Source organism: Hippopotamus amphibius, chromosome 17 (genome assembly GCF_030028045.1).
Source record: "Hippopotamus amphibius kiboko isolate mHipAmp2 chromosome 17, mHipAmp2.hap2, whole genome shotgun sequence".
NCBI classification, from domain to species: domain Eukaryota; kingdom Metazoa; phylum Chordata; class Mammalia; order Artiodactyla; family Hippopotamidae; genus Hippopotamus; species Hippopotamus amphibius.
This window is the reverse complement of record NC_080202.1, coordinates 64400877-64424871: the sequence shown is the minus strand read 5'-3', so window position 1 is coordinate 64424871 and position 23995 is coordinate 64400877. Positions and strand designations below refer to the sequence as shown.

The 23995-nt window shown below is 37.2% G+C and overlaps 1 protein-coding gene across 1 annotated transcript in view; it reads left to right on the top strand.

Moving 5' to 3' along the window:
* Nucleotides 1-23995, top strand: part of HELZ (helicase with zinc finger) — a 150050-nt gene that overhangs the window by 17824 nt on the left and 108231 nt on the right. The window contains 8 exon segments of the mRNA XM_057716956.1: nucleotides 1591-1627; nucleotides 11789-11913; nucleotides 14306-14362; nucleotides 18398-18449; nucleotides 19790-19865; nucleotides 21891-22089; nucleotides 22528-22635; nucleotides 23697-23994. Of these exon segments, the coding sequence (XP_057572939.1) occupies nucleotides 1591-1627; nucleotides 11789-11913; nucleotides 14306-14362; nucleotides 18398-18449; nucleotides 19790-19865; nucleotides 21891-22089; nucleotides 22528-22635; nucleotides 23697-23994 (952 nt within the window).

Here is a 23995-nt window from a genome sequence, read left to right as displayed (position 1 = left end):
GAGGTGGGGAGCTCTTGTGGGATTTTGAGCAGAGGAGTGGCATGACCTGATTTAATAGGAATTGCTTGGCCTTTGTGTTGAGAATATAGGGTATACAGTGTAAAGGAGTAGGCGTTTGGAAGCTGTGAGAATAACCTGGGCCAGAGATGACATGGCTCAGATCACAGTGGTAGCCGTGGAGATGGTGAGACATGGTTTGGTTCTGGTTACAATTTGAAGGTAGAAGCTGATTTCCTCATGTTCTGAAGGCAGGGAGTGAGAGATACAGAGCGGTCATAGTTTACTTACTTTGACCTTTCTTTGAGCAATTGGAAGCGTGGAGTTTCCTTCCACTGAGATGAAAGGGCTGTAGATGGGGAGGAGATTTTGTGGAAAAGAGTCATTTTGGATATACTGAGTTTGAGATGATGTTGAGAGATTCAGCTGGAGATGTTGAATTAGCAGTTGGCTGTGCGGATATGGAGTTTGGGAGAAGTCTGGGCTGAAGATGTTAGTTTAAGAGTCTGTGGCCTGTAGATGATACATGAAGTCTTACGCCTGGGTCAGATCACCAGGGGAATGAGTGTAGATAAAGAGGAGGAGAGGACTGAGGACTTAGTCTTCTGGCACTAGTTTAAGAGGTTAGGGAGAAGAAGCAAAGCATCCTGAAGAGCAATCCAGGAGGTTAAGGAAAACTAAGAGAGTAAGATGTACCAGGAGCCAAAGGAAGAAAGCCTTTCCAAATGAGGGAATGTTCAAGTGTCCATTGCTGTGAATAGAGCCATGAGAATTGAGAATTGACTGAAAAATGATGGTGTGTCTAAATGGGTACATGTGAGTATATCTCACTGGATTCACTGGAGGTCACTGGTGACCTCCATGAGAGCAGTTTCCGTGGAGTGGTGGGTGAAAGCCTGATAAAAGAGAATTTAAGAGAAAGTCAGAGGGAAGGAATTTAAATACACGATGTAGACAATTCTTGAGTAGTTTTGCCCCATGGAAGCACAGAAACAGTGGAATGGTAGCTGGTGGGAGAAGTAAAGTCAAGAGAAGGGTTTTTTCAAATGAGAGGAATAAGAGCATGCTTGTTTATAGGACTGAACCTACAGAAAACAAAAAAGTAATGATGTCGGAGAAATAGAAGAAGCTTGCCGGAGTGATGTTCTTGAGGGCACCATGGAGCAGATCTGCACGGGTGGTAGGATGGGCTTTAGAAAGGAACAGGGAGGGTTCATCTGGTAACAGGTGGAAGGCAGAGAGTGTGCAGGGAAATGGGCAGTCATGGTGGTGACTATCTGTGGAAAGTCTCCTCTCAGGGCTGCAGTTTACTCAGTAAAGTCATTAGCTGAGACTGAGGATGGGAAAGAGAGTTCCGGTGACCCGAGGTGAGAGCAGGTGAGAAGGAGGAGTGTGAGTAGATGGCCTAGGGAGGTACACTTTCATGTTTATTTGTACTGTGTGATCCTCAGCAGGAGTTAGCGCTGCTCTGTGAATATTAAATTTGTAACATTAAGGATGAAACTTTGAAACAAAGCGGAGCTTTTTGATAAAATCTCTGTTTTAAGCAGGCCTTGAACTACTTAACTTTATCCTGTATCTTTTATTTTGCAGAAAAACTATGGGCAAGCTGATGAAGATTGTAGGCATGGTATGTTTAAAAACATGATCTTTTCTGCTTTGAAGATTTTGAATTATATAATTGAGCAATGTTTAAGATTGGTTTCTTCATATGCTAGTTTCAAAAGCGATTATAATGTTTAAAAACCCCACCTTATGGTAGTGACTAGTGACTAATTCGGATGATGACTTCCCTGCTACTGTGGGTGCGCACGTGAACATTGTTCCTGATCACAAGTGTTGGCATTGCTCTCACTCCCTTGGGAACATTGAAACTGCCCTTTTAAAGTTTGGGTATTTTCAGTCAATAAAGAGCCATATTTTAAGAACTGTAGCACATAACACACATTGATTAAAATGTTAAGCTTGGATAAATTGAAAAGCTGGGCCTCTGCCTCGTAAAATGTTTTTTCCCCTTCATTAGAAGATTACCCTTAGAGAGAGAAGAGATGACTAGAATGCTCTTTAGTGCTTTTTCCTGTTTTCTTTTGGGCAGGAAATTGATTAATAAGATTCTTGCTCTTTGGGTACTTACAGAATAGGAATCCTTTTCTTCAAGATTGCTACCAGTTCACTAGAAGTGAATCTAGGAGTGAGTGGGAGAAGGGTTCAGTGTATATTCTCACACAGGCTTGGTGGGAGTTTTGCACAGCTCAGTGATTTGGGTAATACACTGTTTCAATTATCCACATTGGGGTGGGGGGCTGGGGTGTTTAACATAAGTTAAAGTCTTTTTCCTACTTTCTTCTTTGTGTCAAAACTTTTAAAAGTATTAGCTCTTTTTGTTGTAAACCTTTCAAAACTATTTTATCTACTCTTGTGGTGTATTGGACTTAATTTAACCATTTCTTAAAGATTCACTGACCACTTTGTGAACCTTTCTTCATACAGTTGCACACTTTGGGAGTTAATTGGCATTTGAGAGTTACCTAGTACAATCTTCTGCTAAAAAAAAAATCTTTGCTATCTGTGGAGGTTTAAAAGTTGCCAACAAGCCAGATAATAAGTCAGATGATAACAGAGGAGTGCAGAGAAGGGACCCACTCCCCCTTCTCCCCTATCTGAAAGAATCATGTTATCAGTTTGCTGTATCTTCTTCACCTTTCTCTATAGTGAGAAGCACAAAGGCTTATAATACATAGATAGGGTTTTCCTTTAAAAAATTAAAAATGAATTATGTGATCATCGCAAAGTTGCTTGCTTTCTCCCGTACCAACACAGATCATGGATACTTACGAAGTTAGTAATCCGTCAGCTCCAATTCCTGCTTAGTATCCTGTGGTATAGATGTGCCGTGATTTGCCCGGCTGTTCCCATCCTGATGGGCATTCAGGTGGTGCTAGCTTTCTAGTTTGTCATAGTTCATCCTGTAATAAACACATATTCTTTCTTACTGTTGCCTTTGTTTCTGTATGGTAGTCTTAAAACTTAGATATCTGGGTTGAGGAGTTTTAAAAGTTGGATGTCTGGGTTAAAATATACTTATAATTTTAATAGACACTGTCATATTAGTTTCAAGTGCACACAGCCATCAGCAATATGTTTCCTGTGATCTCACTAACTCAAACCTCTCAATCTTGACATTGTGACAATCTCATGTGTGAGAAATGGCCCCTCTTTCTTTAATTTTCACTTCCTTGAGTACTAGTGAGGCTGATACTTTTAATTTGGAGACTTAAAAAGTCAGAAGATTAAATGATTTGTGAAAAGCTGTAGAAGAGTAAACACTGTTGGTGAAGGAACATGTGGAAAAATGTCGCATTTTTTGTTGTTTTGCTTAGCATTTTAAAGTTAGATGCTGTGTTACAACTGCTGAATTACCAAAATAAAAGTTTAACCAGGAAACCTTGGAGATGAAGGATAGGTCTGTTACCTGTATTGTGATCATAGTAACATGAATGTATACATATGTCCAAACTCACCAGATTGTATACTTTAATTATGTGCAGTTTTTGTATACTGATTATGCCTCTGTAAGGTGGGGAGAAAAGTTTAACCAATGTCTAAGATAAGGTTGTAGTGAAATGAGTGTATGCTTGTGGTGGTGGTGGAGTGTGAAGCGGAATACAGGTTGGTAACGTGTTTGTACCTTTGACCCACTAATCTCAGTTCTGGGATACTGTCCCAAGTAAATATTCCAAAAGATGGAAAAAATTGTATGTGGAATGGTGTTCATTGCAGTGCTGTGTGGAAAAGTGGAAAATTGGTTAGCTTGCAATAAGGGTTCATTGATTACATTCTGTACATTCCTTGTTACCATTTATGTGATGAGTAAGAACATGGAAATGCTTGTTTAATGTATATGAAGTTGTTTGGTTTGAAATATACATTTGGGAATATTGGCAAAGTTTACGTGTATATATTGCTAGTTGTAGAGTTCTGCTTTTATATTATGTATATGTAATTTTTTTCTTATTCACCTTATGGGAACTTTTTAAAAATTGAAATATAGTTGATTTACAGTATTATATTAATTTCAGGTGTACAGCAAGATTATTTTTATATAACATAGGCAGTCAGTAAGTAATAAAAAGCAAGATGAGACTCTCAGTCTCTGTTGATTATTATACTCGTTTGTAATGATGGATAGCTGAATAGCTCCTGTCTTAATGGGCCCAGACCTTTGTTTGAATTTTATGTCCTACAGCAGCGGTCCCCAACTTTTTTGGCACCAGGGACTGGTTTTGTGGAGGACAGTTTTTCCACGGACAGGGTCGGGGGAGGGATGGTTTCAGGATGGTTCAGACGTATTACATTTATTGTGCACTTCAGTTCTATCATTATTACCTTGTAATTTATAACGGAATTATTATACAACTCACCATAATGCTGATAGGAAGCGGAGCTCAGGCCATAATGTGAACAGTAGGGAGCGGCTGTAAATACAGATGAAGCTTCGCTCGGTTACCTGCCCCTCACCTCCTGCTGTGCAGCCTGGTTGCTAACAGGCCCCAGACAGGTACCGGTTGGGGACCCCCACACGACAGGATTGTCTTGGTCTCTGTTCCCTTACTGTCAGGCGGTCAGTTCGCATTCCTTGCAACTCTCAAGATGAACAGGCCTCATTGCAACTACCCTCGCCTCCTCTCCACTTGCTGCTTCTGGCCCTGGTTTCACTGCTTAGGCAGGGATGGAAACCAGACAGGCAATCTTTGTCATGGAGTTAAAAAGCACTAAAAAATTTTTTTATTATGAAAAATTTAAAATATACAGGAAGCTAGGGGAAAGAGTATAATAAACACTCATATTCTCGAAACTTAGGTCGTAACCTTTTGCCATATTTACTTCATTAATTTTGTTCTGAACTATTTAAAAAATTACAGACATTGTGGCATTTACTCCTAAATACTTCAGTACACATCTCTAAAAAATAAGGTCATAACTATGTAACCACAATATTATCATTAACCTAATTAAAATGACCATAATTCTCTAATATCCAAAACCCAGTCCATAATCAGATTTACCTGGTTGTCCCCAAAATGGTTTTTTGTTTGTTTGTTTTATGGCTGATTTAAGTCGGACTAATCAGAGTCATAAGATTTAAAAGTTAGAATTCTGCTTAAATGAGCAATCGATTCCGAGTGAGGACTCTAGGGCATCTTGACAATGACCTGCCCAGACGTTGAGTTCCTGGAGCTCAGTTTTGAGCTTGCTGTTGTGTTCTGGGTTTCGAGGGTTGTCATGCCCGTGACCTCTTGAGTAAGTGAGGGGTCGAGTCTGCTCTCTTTATCTGAACATGAGCTGTATTTGGCATAACAGGAAAACTTTCATAAAATAAGGATTCTTTTTCTGCCTTTGAAATATTCATCATATAGGAAACTCACGTTTTTTTACACTAACAAAATAGAATGAGGTAAAAGGAGGAAGTGAAATCAAAAGATAGTCTTATCAACTAAAAGAGTTTTGTGCAGCATGTAATATGTAGGCCAAACTCAGTCATTATAACATCACTGAATAGTTTTCATAAGGCTGCAAGATTTTTAAGCCCTAGCTGAGACTGTCATTAATTTAAGAAATTAATGCAAACAAAGGGGTTTGGAACATCTATTGATATTTATTATATTGATACTTACCCTGTGAAATAAGTGATTCAGTAACCAAAAAGCCCTGTTGAATAGATGCTGACTATATTAAAAAAAAGCAAATTGATACATGATTGATTGAACCTTCTACACTTTCCTTCTTTGAAGAGTTTTGGATTAAATAGATTTTATGGTAATTAAAATTTTTTGGAAAAATAGTTAATGGGGTAACAGTATTTATTTAGAATTATCTCTGGGTCAGATCCTCTGAAATATTTTGTTTAATCATATTGTAATATCATTCCAATTTTACTAGTGGGGAAACAGATTTTGTGAGATGAAGTAACTTGCTGAAGAGCGTAGAGACAGTCCCATGTGGAACCGCGGTTTTGAAGTGAGGTCCTGATCTGAAAGGCCGTACCCCTCCACTTTATGCTAAGCTGCAACCTGTTTATTCTTTAGGGTTTTACAGATGTTATTCTATTTAGTATAATAAACTTGGGGTGGGGGGCAAATGGGTATTTTATATTCTAGAAATGAAACAAACTGAGGCTCAGGATCACTTCGATAATCATTAGTGGAGTGGGACAAGACTTGGGATCTTTAAGCCTCTAGTCCATCCAGTTTTTCCTATTGACCAGAATTTTAAATAGGGATGCAGTCCAGTAATGTTTCTTAATTACTTGTTCTTTAGATCCATTTGCAGTAACTATTTTAAAAAAATTTCATGTATATAAGCTTTATTTCTCCAACAGAAATTAAAAAAAAAAACTTTTTATTTTGAAATAATTATAGATTCACAGGAGGTTGAAAGATAGTACAGAGTGATCCCATGTACCTTTCCCCTCACTGGTTACCTCTTACGTAACTATAGTACAGTATCACAACCAGGAAGCTGATGTTGGTTCAGTGAATATGTGTCATTTTATTACACGTAGATTCACGTAACCACCAGCACAGTCAAGGTATAGAACTGTCCCGTCGCAGTGAAGATCTCTCTTGTGCGACCCTTTATAGCTACACTTATGGTCCTCCTTCCCTATGTAACCCCTGGCAACCACTAATCTGTTCTGCATCCCTGTAATTTTGTCATTTTGAGAATAGCACATAGTGGAACCATACTGTATGTGATCTTTTTAAGGATGATTTTTTTCTCTCACCATGTATTTGAGATCCATTCAAGTTTTTGTGTGTATCAATAGTTCATCCATTTTTATGGCTGAGTAGTATTCCACAGCATGGCTGTACCACAGTTTGTTCTCCAGCAGGAACCTAAGGCTTTCTGGAATAGGATCTTAACTTTTCACTGTTCGTTTCCCCATAATGCCTATTAACTGTTTTAAGTAAAGTACTTATATTTATGTTGATAGAGGTTGAAAAGTTAAATTATAGAATGCTAACTTTGGAATAAAATATAAATCAGAAAAGTGAGTTTTTATTCAATATTTGAGTTACGTTTGAGGACTGTTATCCTCTAAGACTCTTTTTTTGTGCATGACTAGATGTTTAAGTGAGCAATAGTCATTGAATTTATGTCCTTTGAACTCAGTCACAGGAGTCTCATCAGGGTTGTATGGGTGTTCTAGGCCTTTTCTTATTTATGCAGGGTGTCAGTTATAGTCATAAGTGACATTATAAATGTATTTCATGTTGTTTTTCACTCATGGAATAAATGCTAGCATTAATGTTATATTAGCTGAAATTATATTTATAAAATACAAATAAAAAGAGAAAGTTTAAAATGAATGATACCTTGCCTTTTAAAATCTTAGTAAAAACTGTACCAAAGGGGGAGACTGAAATTAAGATTATTATGAACACCTGAAAACACAGCCCTCTCCCTTAGCGCAAAGGAAATAGAAAAGTAGCAAAATGTCAGAGTTTTTCTCAGTAAGCAAATTATTTTTTTAAAAAGTAAGCAAATCAACCATGGAAACAGTGAAGTAAGGGAGTGCCTTAGCAGAGGGTTTTCCACAGTCAGGATTTCCTCTGAGCACTTAGAGCAGAAATAGCGAGATGGTGACTTCTGACACTGAAGTGAAGGCAGTGAAAGAATTCTAAGTTAAAAGATACAGTTACATTGATTTTTTTTAGTAGAAAGAACTTATTCCAGTTTTTGAACAGTTAAAAGAGATTAACTTTACTGTAGCTATCCAGCAAGTGCATCTTGGAAATGAGGATTCTTTATAAAGAGGAGGTTGAAGCCTCTGCGAGCAGCATATTCTCTCTCTCTCTCTCTCATTCTAAGGCACACACAGTATGCATTAGGCTGCTTTGAAAATATCCAGAAGGAAGTAGTCCAAGAGCCTTTACACTGAACTGCAGTTGAAGGAGAGAGCACTTTCAAAAATATACTGTAAGATCTCAACTTTAAGGTTTATTGCACACACAAGGGGGCTGTAAGAGAAGGCACAAAGATTTTTACGACCAAGTTAAAGGACCAAGTACTGGAAGGAGCAAGAGCAAGGCAGCAGGGATTTGGAAAAAAGGAGGGAGAGAATGAGAGAGAGAGGGTGTAGTATAGTATTTAAAGCTGGAGATGAAATATTCAGAAGAGATCCACGTGATACCTAACATTGAATACTGTTAGGGCTTTTCATTTTCCAAAAGCATTTTGTAAGGGAAACATTTTATCTGCAGAAGACTTTGGTAGGAAGGACATAAAATGCCACAAAAGCTGCAGTCCACGTGTCTTAAGGTACTATGTTGGAAGAAAAGAGAGGGCAGAGGAAAAAGGGTTGAGACAGAGGAGAAGGATGGTGGGGGTGGGGGTGGGGTGGGGGTGGGGGGAACTGTTTGGAAAAATGCACACTGGTGCGAGATTTGCCCTCGAGTTCTTATTCTGGTTTCTGTTACACTTTTTGATACTTTTTACAAATGGACATTTTAACCTGACTTAGGTCTTCCACTGTTTGGGGTCTGTTTATATTACTCCTCCCCCCACCCCCAGTATATATCTGGCAATAAGTGTATTGCCAAAAATTAAAAGGCTGATATTTAGGAAAGGAATTTATTTATACATTATAAATTTATTTTATATATTTATTAAACGAATCTATTTTCATTTTTGACTCAGTTCCTGATGTGTTGGTTCTGAGAATGTGATTATATCCAAGTGGTGAATAACTTCACTTTATTAATGATTCAAGGATTTAGTTTAATGGTAATTTAAAAATTTCTTTTGAAAATTTTGGAAAAAATACTACCTTGATTAGGCTGTGCTCTTCGATAAAAGGTTTTAGAAATAACTAAGGACTTGATAAGAGGAATAACCTATTATGGTCATGTTACTGAAAAAATACAGACTAGTACTCAGCATTTACTGAACCTCAAGCTTGTTTTAAATTATCTTTCTCATTGCAGGTAATTCTTCATAGGCAAGGGGAATTACATATTAATTGTTGATCCTCTCCTCTCGGTAGCCAGGGGCTATCAAACCCTTACAGAGGATGTTTTTGTTGAAACAGTTGAATGAATACTCCTTTAAGATTACTCATTTTCTGGTCCAAAACTTTCCAAGTAAGACATATTTCAAGTGTTAGAAAATCTTACAAAAACTTAAGAATGAGAAGGGATAGAGACTTGAATTTAGCAATGCAGCTAAGGTGTTCATAGTTCTCCTTTGTAACTCCCAGGGGACAGGAAGGAGTGGTGTGCTCAGAGTAGGATTTCATAGACAGTTGGTGGGGAGAGAATTTGTTTGTGAAGAATCGTGACTTTTTTACAATTGCCCAAGATTAGATTATGTTTTAATGTCATCTCTTTTGGCTCGTTCAAGTATTATAGCTGAGGCAAGTTTAAGAATACGTTAGGCCATACTTTATTTTCTTTCAAGCTTTTTCAAGGTGCTAAAGGTAATACAGGACCAGATTGGCAGCATTGCAATTTGATTTTATCATATGACACAGTAGCAGGATAGCTTTTTATCTATAATAGTTGACTGTTTCTTTGCCATAGTTCATCACGTGGGACCCTACAAGACATAAACTGGATTGCATTTAAAGACAACCATTAGAAGAAAGTACATCAGGAGTGTTTCATGTCCAAAATGTTTAGAGAGAGGAAAGGGAAACATAATTTTGACAAATATGGAGACATTCAAACATCAGTGTAATGGAAGAACTTTTGCAAAATAAAATTCAACAAATACCTTGTACAAAACGAAAGATCTTTGAAAAGTGTTTGTAAAATATCATGTCATTTAATACTCTTTAAACATGACATGATCATCTGAGATTGAAATATTCTTACATTTTTTTTCATTTCCCTGAAACATTCTTCAGCTCTTGACAGCTAGTTTCTTAATGTCCCAGGAAGTAGGATATTTCCTCAACAGTTCTCAATATTATTTTATAATTTTTAGAGGGGAAGGTAACATCTGTGGAACTCTTATGAGGAGATTGTGCAAGATACTTCATATAATTAACACAATTAACCTTTACCACAACCGTATTAGGTAGCTACTGTCACCTCCGTTTTACAGGAGAGGAAACAGGCTTAGGGAATGTGAGTGATCCAGACCTTGGTAGGACTGTCTTTTTTCTTCAAAACATTTTATTAATACTTGCATTATATCATTTGGTCCTCGCAAAACATTTTTTCATCTTTCAGTTCTACAGATTACCACACTGATGGCCAGAGAGGTGAAATGACTTGCCAAAGATCCTATTTGAATAGTTTTCAGGAATAGTAAGACCTGAGGGAAATGTGGGCTTACGGGGGAATTCTCTGAGATGCTCAGGGCACTCTTAAGGCTGCTGCATCGTTGTTATTCGTGTATTGGTATTGTCAGTTGAGGACAGAAGTGATCTGTAACTTGGATGGTGTGACAGCAGGTTGGTCTCAACTGAAAGTAATTGAATAAAACTTTCTTGAATACAGAGACTGCAAATTTCAATTTAGTAATCTGATTCAATAACGTATATGTGTAGAAAGATGTTTATTGCAGTGTTCTTTTTCATGGTTAAAAATTGGAACTGTTCTGGATCGAGGGAATAGTTAAGTAAATTGATGTATCTACTTGATGGAACATTGTGTAGCTAATAATGTGATAAATATAAAAACTGTAATAACATGGGAAATGTTGGATGTGCCAAGGGGGAGTAGAATGTAAACTTATATTTGCATCAGTTCCAATCATGTACAAATTATGTAAATATTGATTAGAATTTGAAGAGAAGATGAATAAGTGAAAACAATATTTTGGATGAGTGGTGAGTTTATGGAGAATTTCTGTGTAGAATTTTATTAGTGTTGTTTTGTTATGTTATTTGTGTAATAAAAAAATTGAACCATATAACAGAACGATATATTCACTACAACCAAAATCAGTATATTGTGAACAGACCCAATGGACTTTAAATGCAGTATATTATATTGATACTTAAACAGAACATTTCCTTCAAGATAATTAGAAAAAATGCAGTTTCCAAAATATTTTCTTTCAGCAAATTATCTTCTTGCAAAGGAAGCTGAAGTGTGTAGAAACTAAAAATAGAATCTTGAACTTAGCAGTAAAGAGAAGGATACAGATTGTTTTACTGGTTGAACCGTTAGCAGTTGCTGTGAGAAATCACCTCAAATGACATGGCATAAAAATGAGTATATTCTATATATTGTTAGAAATATGTGCTCCTTGTGATTGTATTAAATTAAATCTGTAAACCCTTGCAAACAAATTGGATAGCAGTTTCTTCGGCCATTTGACAATTGGGTTCTTAGTTAATCTTGCTGGTTTTGATAAAAGCTAATTCTTAATTGCTTAGGAATATCAAACATTTATTTTTGCAGCTTCATATTCTTATGCATTTTAATGGCGCTGGGTCCCTTTGTCAAAAATGTGAGAACTTTATTCAGTAAATATCTCTGCAGTTTAAAAGCCCGCATTTTACCCAGAAGTCATAGGTTGAACAGTATTTTCACTGGAGAGCTGTCGGATTAATTGTCCTTATGATTTTGCTGTGGTCCTACCTGACTATAGGCTGTGGTAGATTAGGCGTGTTGATTGCCCCGTGTTTTTTCTTGTCATTATGCTGCTTTCCTCTGGTAGTTATAGTTATTCTTTTAGTATAAAAGAAGTTATGCTTGGGATAGTGTGCTAATAATAAAATCGAGAAAAATGTATATTGAATGTCACGAGGTTAATGATGGCTGTTCTTTGATGACAGTGCTGGGAGAAGGACTGGCCAAGGGAGATGGTACCTTTCAAGCAGTGCTTTGCTGCATGCAGCTTAAAGGAAAGCTCCAACCCGTATCCAGCATTCTTGCCAAGTCACTGACAGGAGAGTCCCTGGTACGTCGATGAGTTCTAAATTTTTGAATGTCCGAAAACGCATTCATCCGTTTGACTTCTTAGGTGTATTACCTATGTTCCTCAGGGTTCTTTCAGAAATCAAAGTATATAAGTATCTTGAGATGCTTATTTCTCTTCAACAAACTGATGTTTAATCATTGGATTCTTGTAGTTTGTGATGATATATATAAGAATTGGAGATACTTTTTAAAACTTTGAAAGTATAGAATAACTAAATCATTTTCTTTAAAGGTATGATTTAACAGAACCTGGAAGTATTTTTGAGTTTTAAAATGCTCCTGTGGACATATGATCTTTTGGGGTTCTTAAATTCAACAATTTACTTTATAAAATGCTCAAATGTATCTAAACTAAGTGATAGTTACTTTTGTTTCTGAAGATGTTGTCTGTGTAAGTTAATATTCATGACCGCTCTGATAGTTATGGAATTCTGTTCAGACTTTGGGATAAATTTTTGTATGTAGTATTTAATTTTCTAGAGTTTTTGTTTGTTTTTGGATGAGATAATTGAAAACTACTTTTTTTGAGCTTTCGAGTTGGCAATCTATAGAAACTGGAAGAAAAGAGATATTTAACTTTTTTTCACCAGTTGGTAACTGTTACAGAGTTTGCTCCTGTTTTCAGGAATCATAATGGGAAACAGTGAGAGAATGAACTCTCTGTACTTTTTCTTCTGAATTAACATAAACTGTGCAAAGCTGGAGCAAAGTTGTGTTTTCACTGCAAATAAATATATATTTGGGAAAAGAAATGGAAATTAGGAAAGTACTTTTTATATTGTCGAGTGTAATGTAACGACCCACCTCAGAGGGTAATTTAGTTATTTGCTAAGGAATTATTGGGCAGTGAATTGTTTAGCTGGTTTAATAATATTTTTTGATGTCACCATATTAACAAATGAATATAAAAGGTAAGATGTATAATTCATGTAGCAAAATTGTATGGGTTTTCGGCTCTAAACATACGCTAAAGAATATTTCTCGTCTTTATGATGTAGATGACCCTGTCCCGAAGGAGCTTCTCTATATAAGTTGAGCATGTTACACAGTTTTACCTGTTGGATTTGCATTTATTTTATTTTATTTTTTATTTATTGGGGTAGATTGTTTCACAGTGTTGTGCTGGTTTCTGCTCCACGGTGAAGTGCATCGGCCATAAGTACACACATTACCCCCCTCCCATCCAGGTCACCACAGAGTGGAGCAGAGTTCCCTGCGCTATACAGCAGGCTCCCACTAGTTATCTGTTCCATACACAGCAGTGTGTACATGCCAATCCCAATCTCCAATTCTTCCCACCCCCACGTTCCCCCTTGGTGTCCATACGTTTGTTCTCTATGTTTGTGTCTCTATTTCTGCTTTGCAAATAGGTTCATCTGTACCATTTTTCTAGATTCCACATATATGCATTAGTAAACAATTTTTCTCTTTCTGACTTATTTCACTCTGTGTGACCGTCGGTAGGTCCATCCACATCTCTACAGATGGCCCAGTTTCGTTCCTTTTAATGTCTGAGTAATATTGCATTGTGTATATGTACCACATCCTCTTTATCCGTTTATCTGTTGGTGGACATTTAGATTACTTCCATGTCCCGACTATTGTAAATAGCGCTGCAATGAACATTGGGGTGAATGTCTTTTTGAATTATAGTTTTCTTAGGGTGTATGCCCAGTAGTGGGATTGCTGGGTCATATGGCAGTTCTGTTTTTAGTTTTTTAAGGAACCTCCATACTGTTCTCCGTAATGGCTGTGTTAATTTACATTCCCACCAACAGTGCAAGAGGGTTCCCTTTTCTCCGCACCCTCTCCAGCATTTATTGTTTATAGGTTTTTTAATTTAAAATTAGGAAGCAGCAATTTGCTTTCAAATCTCAAGTGAAATTTGAATTTCAGAAGAGTGAATGTTTTGTATATTTTCCTTCAACAGCTTTGTTAATGAACCATCTTTAAGTAGTGTGATCATTGTACGTGAATCTGAGCCATAAGTAACCGAGTTCATTTTGTAAATATAGCCTGTTAGCTTTAGGAAAAAAGAGTTTTAAAAAGTTGAGGCTTATTTTTTCTTCACTTATTCTATCTTGCTCTTCAGTGATAGCCATTGTGAATATTTTGCTGAATTAATCTTAAATTCTTGTGTGAGGTGAATGTGGTGTTTTAGGGCACGCTGTCTATTTTGTCCTGTTAATCCTGCTCGCTTTCCGCAGGGGGGGTTAGCCTTATCATCATCTCTGATGGTGATGAGGGTGGGGGATGTGCACAGCGTTGGTTTTCTTCTTACAGATAAACGTTAGAAACAGCTGAAGAGTCCAGTCCCCGTAGTAGAGAACTAATATACTACTTGGTTTTCCCTTTTTTGTTTGCCCTTTCAGAATGGGATGGTAACAAAAGATTTGACAAGACTGAAAACACTTCTCACAGAAACAGAGGTAAGACTATTTCAGTGGATATCTTTGAGAAGAGTTTAACTCGGTCTGGCTAGTATGTGTTCTGTATTAAAATCTGGAAAATCACTGAGCATCAGCAAGGCCTTAAAGGTGGGGTAGTGCAACCTTTAGACTTTCTGTCACCAGGCTTGGTCCCATCCTAGGAGCTTTGCTTCCTCTCAAGGTGCCTGTGCATCCCAGGTCTTCTGTTTTGTCCCTAATTCTTGTTAGCTGTCTCTGGCCAAAAAATGGAAAGAGGATTGGGAAATTTTAGTTTTTAAGTACATCTGGGTGTTAGAAAATACTGTCGTTAAAAGTGAGATACTCCTCAAGCCTTTTGTGTTTTTAAGTAATTAATAGAAGTCTGTGATTTAACGACTGTTTTTAAGGAATGCGTTCAGGTGATGGAAATAATGTGCGTCAGGGTAAATGTGCTCTGGTGAAGCAGTTGAAGGCCAGGGACAGCAGTGGCATGTAAAAGACCTGTGGCTTTGTAAGTCTCAAATTTCTGTTCCCCATGCAGGCATATAAAACTGTTTTTATTTAGATGTCTCATTTTAAAAATAGCTGTTTCTGTCTGTTTTTATCACACACGGGAGCCCGTGTTAAGTGGCTGGTTGATCGCCTGATTTGGTTAAAAGTGACACCTACTATGTGCTAGGTATCATGCTTGGTGCTGAGGACGCAGCGCCACACAAGACACCCGTGGTCCTCGTGCTCCGGGAGGTTAAAGTCTTGGGGAGGAGATCGACAATAAATATGTAAATTAATGAAGCAGCTGTAGGTATAATTCACATTGAGGTAAATAGTACGCGGGAAAAGAAGACGCTGTCTGTGATGGAAGAATAACGGGAATGGTGGTGAGAGGACAGACACTTCAGCTGAGCTGAACATTGAGAAGGCGCTGGTCTCATGGAGAGCGCGTGCGATGAAGGGGCCGAGAGGATGTGAAGAGCCCCGGGTGTAAACCTTGACCTCCTGTGGATTACTTTCCCACTTCAAATCTTAAGATACATCACAGTTCATGCCAACAAATAAGTGAGCAAAGGAGATAGTCACCCTGAATTACATAGGCTGGGTAAAGATACTGTTTGTTTTGCTACAATTAAATAGGCTTTTAAAAAATGTTATTTTCTCAGTCTTACCTTATCTTATTATGAATTAACTGAGAATCAATAAGCTCTAACTTCAAAGCCACTTCCCTTCTGGTATATATGTAGTCTTTTTAATTTCTAAGAAGTAAAAGAAGACAATTACAAGTGTTTTAAACTTTTAAAATGAGAACATAAAATAAGATGACCTTTCATTTTATTAAGATTTTTGGCCTTGTTCTCCTCTTTTATTACCTAAATTGAATTAACAGCTTTACATCTGATAATCATACACAAATATATATAAAATTTTATTTTTAGTATTTATAATCTTGCTACGTATAAGGTCACAAATACCACTTGACTCTCATTTTGTGACTGTACTTTTGGGATAAGTGACTTAAATTTTGTTTATAATTTATTTTCTGTGTAACCAGAGTAGTAGTATTTTTGGTTAGTGAACAGGTTCTATTAAAAAAATCCATCTAGAAAAAGCTAACGAACAATGCTACCCTTATTTATTACTGCACCTGACATATTTAAAAATAGCAACAATTTGTTATTTAAAGATTGGGCTGAGCTGCTGTTTAACCTGTAAATGCTAGAGGATTTAGAATGCAGACATGAAACTAAAGGCTGACCAATGAAAACAAAAACAATACATATTCTTTAGAAAAATTTCAGATCTCCAAATCAATAGATTTGATTGCAAATTTGCAGGAATTCTAGCAACGTGAACTTTGGCCCTTTCCCTGAAGGTCTCAGTAGAGACTGAAGATCAAAAGCTAATTGATGTTGCCTTTCTATCTTAGGGTCTGAGCATATAAAAGGGGGGTTTAAAAAAAAAAAGCTAAACTAAACACAATGCCTTGGAAGCTAAAAGCCACTGAGGCCAAATATCCAGGCTTGAGCGTCTCATTTTTACCAGCTCTTCTGATGAGGACGTGCTGTTCAGCAGACCCACCAGACGGAGAACTCCAGTGTCCACCCAGGCATACTCTGCCTGTTGGCAGGTTGCTGTCGATGCTGACTCATGAAATACACCATGCAGACATGGTTATACATTCTTTAAGCGTTGTTTCGTCACCAAAACATTTTTTTCCCATTTTTTTCTCACATATTTGGTAAATTAAAATAGATATTTTTAGAGGAGATACTTTCAATTCATACTTGAAGTGAATTTTTAGCTGTTATATTTATAAATTCTGTGTAGTTGGAATCATATTTTAAGGGCTACTGTGGGACTATGCCACTTAGATCTTGTTTATAGAATTTTAAAGGATCTTTTAATATATCTTTTTGGTGAGCATAAAGTCCTTATAATGTGAATAACTACTCCTGATTTATTTGTTAGCTTATATAGTCTTACTTTCAGTCTTCATTTTACAAAAAGAATGGATTGTCTTTAAAAACTTGTAGTTTGAGAATCAGAAGGCATTTTCCTATTGAAGCAGTATTATAGTGATTTCGTTCCAGCCCAGCCTAAAAAGGGTCCAGTTGAATCAGTGACATGTAAATTATGGTGATATTATTGTTTCAGTGATACCCAGTTAGCATTTATGACATTGTTTCTATGCTACAAGACGTTCCACATTTCATCTTGGGATACCGTTTCCTCCTTCTGATTCAGTTCAGCATTTACTGAGTGCTTGTGCTGTTCAAGGTTCTGTGGGTTTTGGAAGGCTGAGATATTCATGAAAAACAGTCAGAAGGGCCAGCCCAAGATGCACCTGGCTAATGTACCCACAGGGCAGCCTGTGGTCAGTAAGTGCTGTAATGGAAGTACGAGGAGGGAAAGGAGAGATAAACACCCTGCGGGGAATCCAGGGAGGCTGGAGTGTGAAAACTGAGGTTAAAGGATGGAGGCAGCTAACTAAAGACCCAGAAGTGAGTTGGCAGTAAGTTGGTTCAGGGGTAGGTGAGACAGATAGTAAGGATGCTTTTACCTAGGACAGGGGCAGTGGGGGTCGAGGATGAGACAGACATGAGTGGCATTGTAGACCTGGCTGGGCAAGATGTGGAGATTACTCAGAGCAGGACAGAAAAGGGAGAGTTCAAGATGGCTTTCGGGGTTTCAGCCTGGCTCTTTTTGGGAAAGACGAATCCATTAACTTGAGATAAGGAGCGCTGAAGGAAGATGAGAGTTGGGGAAGTCGATGAATTTCATTTAAACATACTGGGTTTGAAGTGCTTAGGTGGTCATCCATCCACCCGCCCATTCATCCAGCTTTACTGAGCGTTCGTCGTGTGCCAGGTCCTCTGAGGCGCAAGAATGCAGACAGGCAGGTGCAGGCTGTTGGCGGTGGATCTGTGCGTGGCTGACAGTAACCCAGCACGTGGATGCTGTAGAACAGTTACGTGAAAGTGCTCTGGCTGACTCGCAGCCGGAAGTTAGAGCCAGAGGGGCAGATTGAGGACTTACCTGCATTAGAGGAGTCGAGAAAACCAGGGAGTCAGAACGAGTGGGTCCCCAGCCATGGGTTCTGCTGTGGGAGAAGGGCGCGTCCTAGACCAGTGAGGGGGACTCGGCAGGATGCGCTCCCAGGGCCTGAGGTGGTGGTGCTGCGCTGGATGCAGAAGGGAAGGCAGCTCACTAGCTGGTCACACTCCAGACGTTAGAAGAGGAGAGTGAGGTAAATGGATGGAGGGTGCCGCTTCACAGGGTCCAGGGCTGGGGACTGAGACTTCTCTTGCTCCCATGTAATTTTTATGTAGGGGATCTATCAGTTTCCTTCATGAGGGCCACACAGGTACTTCTTTTCCGTATTTACATATAGAAACACAGAGCAAAGAGCAAAAAATACCACTTGCAATATTAATGTTTATTAAAAATTTCTAAATATTCAATTTCAAGCTTTTTTAAGAAATGTTGAAAATGTCCAAGTTTAATTCAACATCAACTAGTTATTTCTTATTATAGAAATTTCTTTCATTTGAAAAATTGCAGACAGCAACTAGTAACGTCCTCTCTGGATACCATGTGGAAGACTTAGAAGAGGGTAAGTACTCAACTAATAACTCCCGGTGGCTGCAGTTTTGGCCATTGCCTTTTTATTGATTATTGGGAGGAAATTTCTGAGTTACAGTACACGTTAGTGGAGGTATAGGAGAGAATATAAAAATTTCATTTTAAGAAGTAGGGTGGATGAAAGCACTTTTTTCACTAGCCCCTTTTCATAGGATAATAGAATAATGGAGGTGGGAGGTAACTCTGAAAGTCACCTACCTCATCTTCTTTCCTCCGTGTACGTAGTTCTAAATTTAAACCTCGTTCTTAGCGATTTGTAGAGAGACGTCTTTTCTCCTTACTCTCTATCACAGACTAGTACAATTACTACCTTTTGGAAGTTCTGATCTGTAAGCTGAGTTGTTCCAGCCACAATTAAAGTCTCTGATTTCTTCTCTTGCCAGAGGAAGGTTAAGAGAGACCAACATTCATTGACTTTGCTAAATGATGTCTACCGTGTAGTGGCTTTCATGAAAACAAGTACTGACTTCTTGGAGCGCTTCTCCATGTTTTTGATAGGTGATGAAAGTGATGTTCATTAAGGTTCAGTAATTTTCCCAGTCACACAGATAGTAAGGGACAAAACACAGCTTTCAACTCAACCTGGCTGACTCTATTTTGGGGGGTGGGGGGAGGTGGAACACAGTGACTTGTGAGGAGGTAGCAAATGGCTGCAAGGTCTTTGGAAACTTGTTGCTGTTCAGCATCTATAGTTCGAGCCTTTTCTCTCTGACACTATTTTCCTTGGCTTGTTTGGAAGCTTTTATCCAAATGCATCAAAATTCATTGTATTCAGAAGTAAACAAATGTTATTTTTTAGCTCCTATCTCAAAATTCACCTTTTTGAACTTTATTTCAATTATTAAAAAAAAAAAGATTACTTTATGCAGTGACGTGTCAGACAAACCCTGAGGAACATGGATGGTAACGTGGAACATCTCCTCACTCCATGTGCAGTACTGGAATTTGTTTTACAAGATTTCCTTCCAGGATACCATAATTTTCTCGTTCCTGAAGTAGTTCCTAATAGAGACACAACGCACTTAAGAAATAACAAGCGTGTCAACATATCTCCCCTTTAGATGCTAGTCAGGAGACTGCACTTGGAAATATGCCCACTGATTTGTTTTAGCTGCTGTGTAACTGCTTCTTCATATAGCTAATTAATTTATAATTCATTTGATTGGTAGATTACTTTTTTGGTAGAGGCAAGCATGTCGTGTTCTTCTTACATCATCTGAGATGATGTGTCTGGAGGGTTTATAGTGTTTCTTACACATTAAAATATCAGCAAGCCTCAAATGATAAGACTATATCCTGATTACTCTCTAGGATCTTGTAATGGTTGGCGTTTCCGCCCACCACCTAGGGGAATCACAAGCAGCGAGGAGTATACTTTGTGTAAAAGGTAACGTGAATTTTTTTCTTTAAACTAATGACGTGTTTATTCAAAGGATAGTTAATTTTCCTTCACTTTTTGAAAAGTAGTAATTCAAATTTAAAGAAGATAATATGTGAAGGAAGAAGTATAACAATTGAGTAACGTGGTTTATTTTCAACTTGAAACAGAAGCCATAATGGTCCCTATCATTAAATAATAAAAATCAAAACCATATGGATGATCCTTCTTTTAATTATAAACAACAGTGATCTAAATGGAGATTGTTAAGACTTCTGTAATACCAGCTAGATTAATATGACTTAATTTAATTGCTAGTCTCTTGTTTATGTGAAATTTACCTAAATTATGGTAATTGAAATTGAAGTTACCTTATATAAGCTGAAATAGAGCATAAAATAAATCTTATTTTAATAACTTTTCTAAAAAAAAATGTTATCTTCGTGTAATCTTATATAGAGTTTATGAGTAATTTATATTTGAAGGGCTAACCTGTCAGTATTTAATAATTATATATTAAGGTGGAAAGAATTACTAAAGTCACGTTAAGAAAGGCACTTTTTGTAAGAACTAGAAACTGGTGGTTTTTTAGATATAAGTTCTAATTACTCTAGATTGCTTTTGATAATGCAGGAAATTTGATATGTAGTTTTGATGATTGAATAGTCAAGAGGTCAGATTTGATTTTATAGTAGAAATAAACTAGGTAGTAAATTTTTAAAATCCTGATGGCATCAATGTTGTAGGAGAGAGAGAACGCAATCCTGTGCGAAGGAAACGTGAGAAAATTTATAGTCCAGATGAGAATATTAAACTTTCAATTTTTAGGGAAATAATTTAAAGCAATAGAACGACAAAGAAATTTTTGGCTCATTAAGACATACTTAAGAGAAACAAATGCATGATTTTAAATGCGTCTTATGAAGCATAAGAGAACTTAATAAATAGCATAATTTAAGTTCAAGTTCTTTGTGTATCATCAAGAAAAGCTTTAAATACACTCGTCTTTTCAAATAGGGTGAAGCACTTGATAATTTACACTATGCTGTGGTTCATTTTGTGTTTCTTATTATCCATATCTTTCCAACTGAAAAGTTATCTATAATGTAACATCCCTTTTATCCATTGGGTATTTATAGTTCAATTCTCATTTTTTCCACTCCGAAGATGTCTTATTAATTTTTTAATGTTTAAAAACTGGCTGCATCTATTATTTTATAGAGTGAAACTTAAAAAATAAGTTAGTGATCAAAGTCCTGTATTTTTATGTCTTGACCGTTGACTTGTCAGTTGAATTTTCTGAGTCATAAACGTTTGAGAAATCATTAACTCTGTATCCTTTAAAATGAACATTTATGAATTTACCCATTGAAGAATTTAATCTGACTATTGAATTGTGATTCTTATACAGTACTTTTATTCTTAATTTATTTAAAACTTCAAGCAAATTAATATTGTCCGGTGTTGTCAATGAAAAGTAGGTAATGGTAATGTAGAGAAGAGTGAAGGTGAAAAGCAGAAGCCTTGAAATATTAGTTCAGTGACATATTACTTTTTTTTTTTTTTTTTTTCTTCTCCAGAACAAAATTCCCAGTATGTGGAAAATTTTCTTTAGGTCCTATCATTTTGGGAAGTAGGGCATACCTGTGCTTGACAAACTAATCCACTTGATGTCAGTGTTGCTTTAGAAAAATTCTGCTCTAACAGAGCTGTTATCTCACGAAGGAAGCTACCTTTCTAAGCCAGTTTTTGTGGGTGGGGGGTGGGTATGTTCTGCTTTGGCATCCCCTTATTCCAGAGAAAGAGGTCAGTGAATATGGGGGTGGGGGGGGGGCGTTGCTGTTGCGATTAACTGTTATAAATGTTTCCTAAGCCTCTTCTTCCTTAGTGCAAGATATGTAATAAATATGGCCTTTCAGGAGATGAAAGTTTTTTTTTTTTGTTATTGGAGAGTTGGAGGGCTAATGCTAGAAGTTTGTCTTTTAAATGGTCCAACAAAGTGTATGATAAAACAGTCTTTCCTATTCTGCTTAGATTTTTAGAGCAAGGAATCTGTAGGTATGGTGCCCAGTGTACTTCAGCACATTCCCAGGAAGAACTAGCAGAATGGCAGAAGAGATATGCTTCACGGTTGATAAAACTGAAACAGCAAAATGAGAATAAGCAGCTCTCAGGCAGCTACATGGAAACCTTGATAGAAAAGTGGATGAATTCATTATCTCCTGAGAGAGTGGTGAGGAAATAAACTACATTTTTTTGCTTGTTTGTTTAAACAGTGACCTTGTTTGAGTCTTGACTTATTTCGTGCTGTATCTTGATTTCTTCCCCTGTCCTCTCTGTGAAACGCTTGATTCTTGATAAAGTGTCTTTAGTAGCAAAAGTAAAGAGCAGAACTAAGCCATTTGTTTGGAGACTTGCAGGTATTATATTAATTTATCTTCATCTTCATTCAGGGAATTTTTACTGCTATTTTTGTTGTTGTTAGTTTTCTTATGTCTCTTAGCTTTATTATGTTGTGTCCTTATAAAAATAAGTGAAAATTAATGTATAAAATACCTTGCTTTGTAAACAATTCCATCAACAACATCTTTGACACTTATTTCCCATGCCATAAGTGTTTGTTTGTGTTTTTAGGAATAAAAACGTGACATAAATTGCTCTCTGTTTTCAGCTTAGTGAATGTATAGAAGGAGTAAAGGTAGAGCATAGCCCTGATCTGTCCGTTACTGTCAACACCAAAAAATCTCACCAGACATGGACCTTCGCTCTCACTTGTAAGGTATGAATTTTGTGATGATTAAAGAATGTAAATTTCTTTCAACTTTCTTAAAGCTTTTTTGTACCTTTAAATCTCTGTTTTGAAAGAGCATTGAAAATGTTTTATTCTAAGTATATTTTTATGTAGGTTCTGTATTGTGATGAAGCATATTTCTGTATTTTGATCATGAAGGGTACAGGTTTTTTTTAGATTTTGAGATAAAATCTTTGTAGATGTTTAGATACTTGCTTATTTATTTATTTGGTGAAGAGGTCTTTGACATGTTGTCCTCCAAACTTAAAACAGGATGGGGTTCATGGCTTATAATTAACTATTTAAAAACTGAATTGTTTAATCTGGCAGTTCTGAGATAGTCAAACAATGACAACTGGTTTTTATTTTCGATTTGATGAAATCACAAATTCTGTAATAATGGGTTTTTAATATGAGACATTTTCTGCAGTGCTTCCCATCTTGAATTAAAATGTTCAGTTTAAGCATGAAGCGAAGTAAAAAAAAATTCTGTGGATATATGCAGTGGAGAAGTTTTTTGTACTTTTTGGTGATGTTTCTTCCACTGTACCATCTGCATCTTGGGATGAAAAATCCGGGAACATTTAGTTTTGGCCTTGAACCCAATCCAGTGCCTTCAGAGGGAACTGCTCTCCTATGAAGACTTCCTGCTTGAGGCTAGATAAAACTTTTTTAGGCCAAGGGTGTGGGAAGTTGGATGTGATGGTGATACAGGGTGAACGCTTTCGCCATAGTGAAAGAGGAATGTTTCTCAGAAAGAGCAGGGAGCCTCGAAATGTAGCATGAATATATCGTTTTTGAAAATGTCAGCCTTATTGAGGTATAACTGACGTCATAAATATATCATTTTAACAACTGATTTTTTTTTTTTTTTACCATTCTGATTCTTTTTCTTCAACGGCTTGTGAGTACGATTTGTATTTTTAACATAGTATCTTAGAAGCAGGGAAAGGGCAAGTCCCTTAGGGAAGCGTTTTCATTGAAGAGCGCAGTCACAACTGGATGTTTCCCCCGCTTGCACTGAACGGGTTGTTCTGACTCCCTTGCAGCCGGCAAGAGTGCTGTGCCGCGTGGCGCTGCTTTATGATGCTCATCGCCCTCACTTTAGCATCATCGCAGTGTCTGCCGGAGACGGCGCTACCCAGGTATCACAGGAAGTCCCAGAAAACTGTCAAGAATGGATAGGAGGGAAGATGGCCCAAAATGGATTAGATCATTACGTGTATAAAGTCGGGATAGCGTTTAACACAGAAATATTTGGAACTTTTCGCCAAACCATAGTGTTCGACTTCGGATTGGAACCCGTTCTCATGCAGAGAGTGATGATCGATGCAGCTTCCACAGAAGG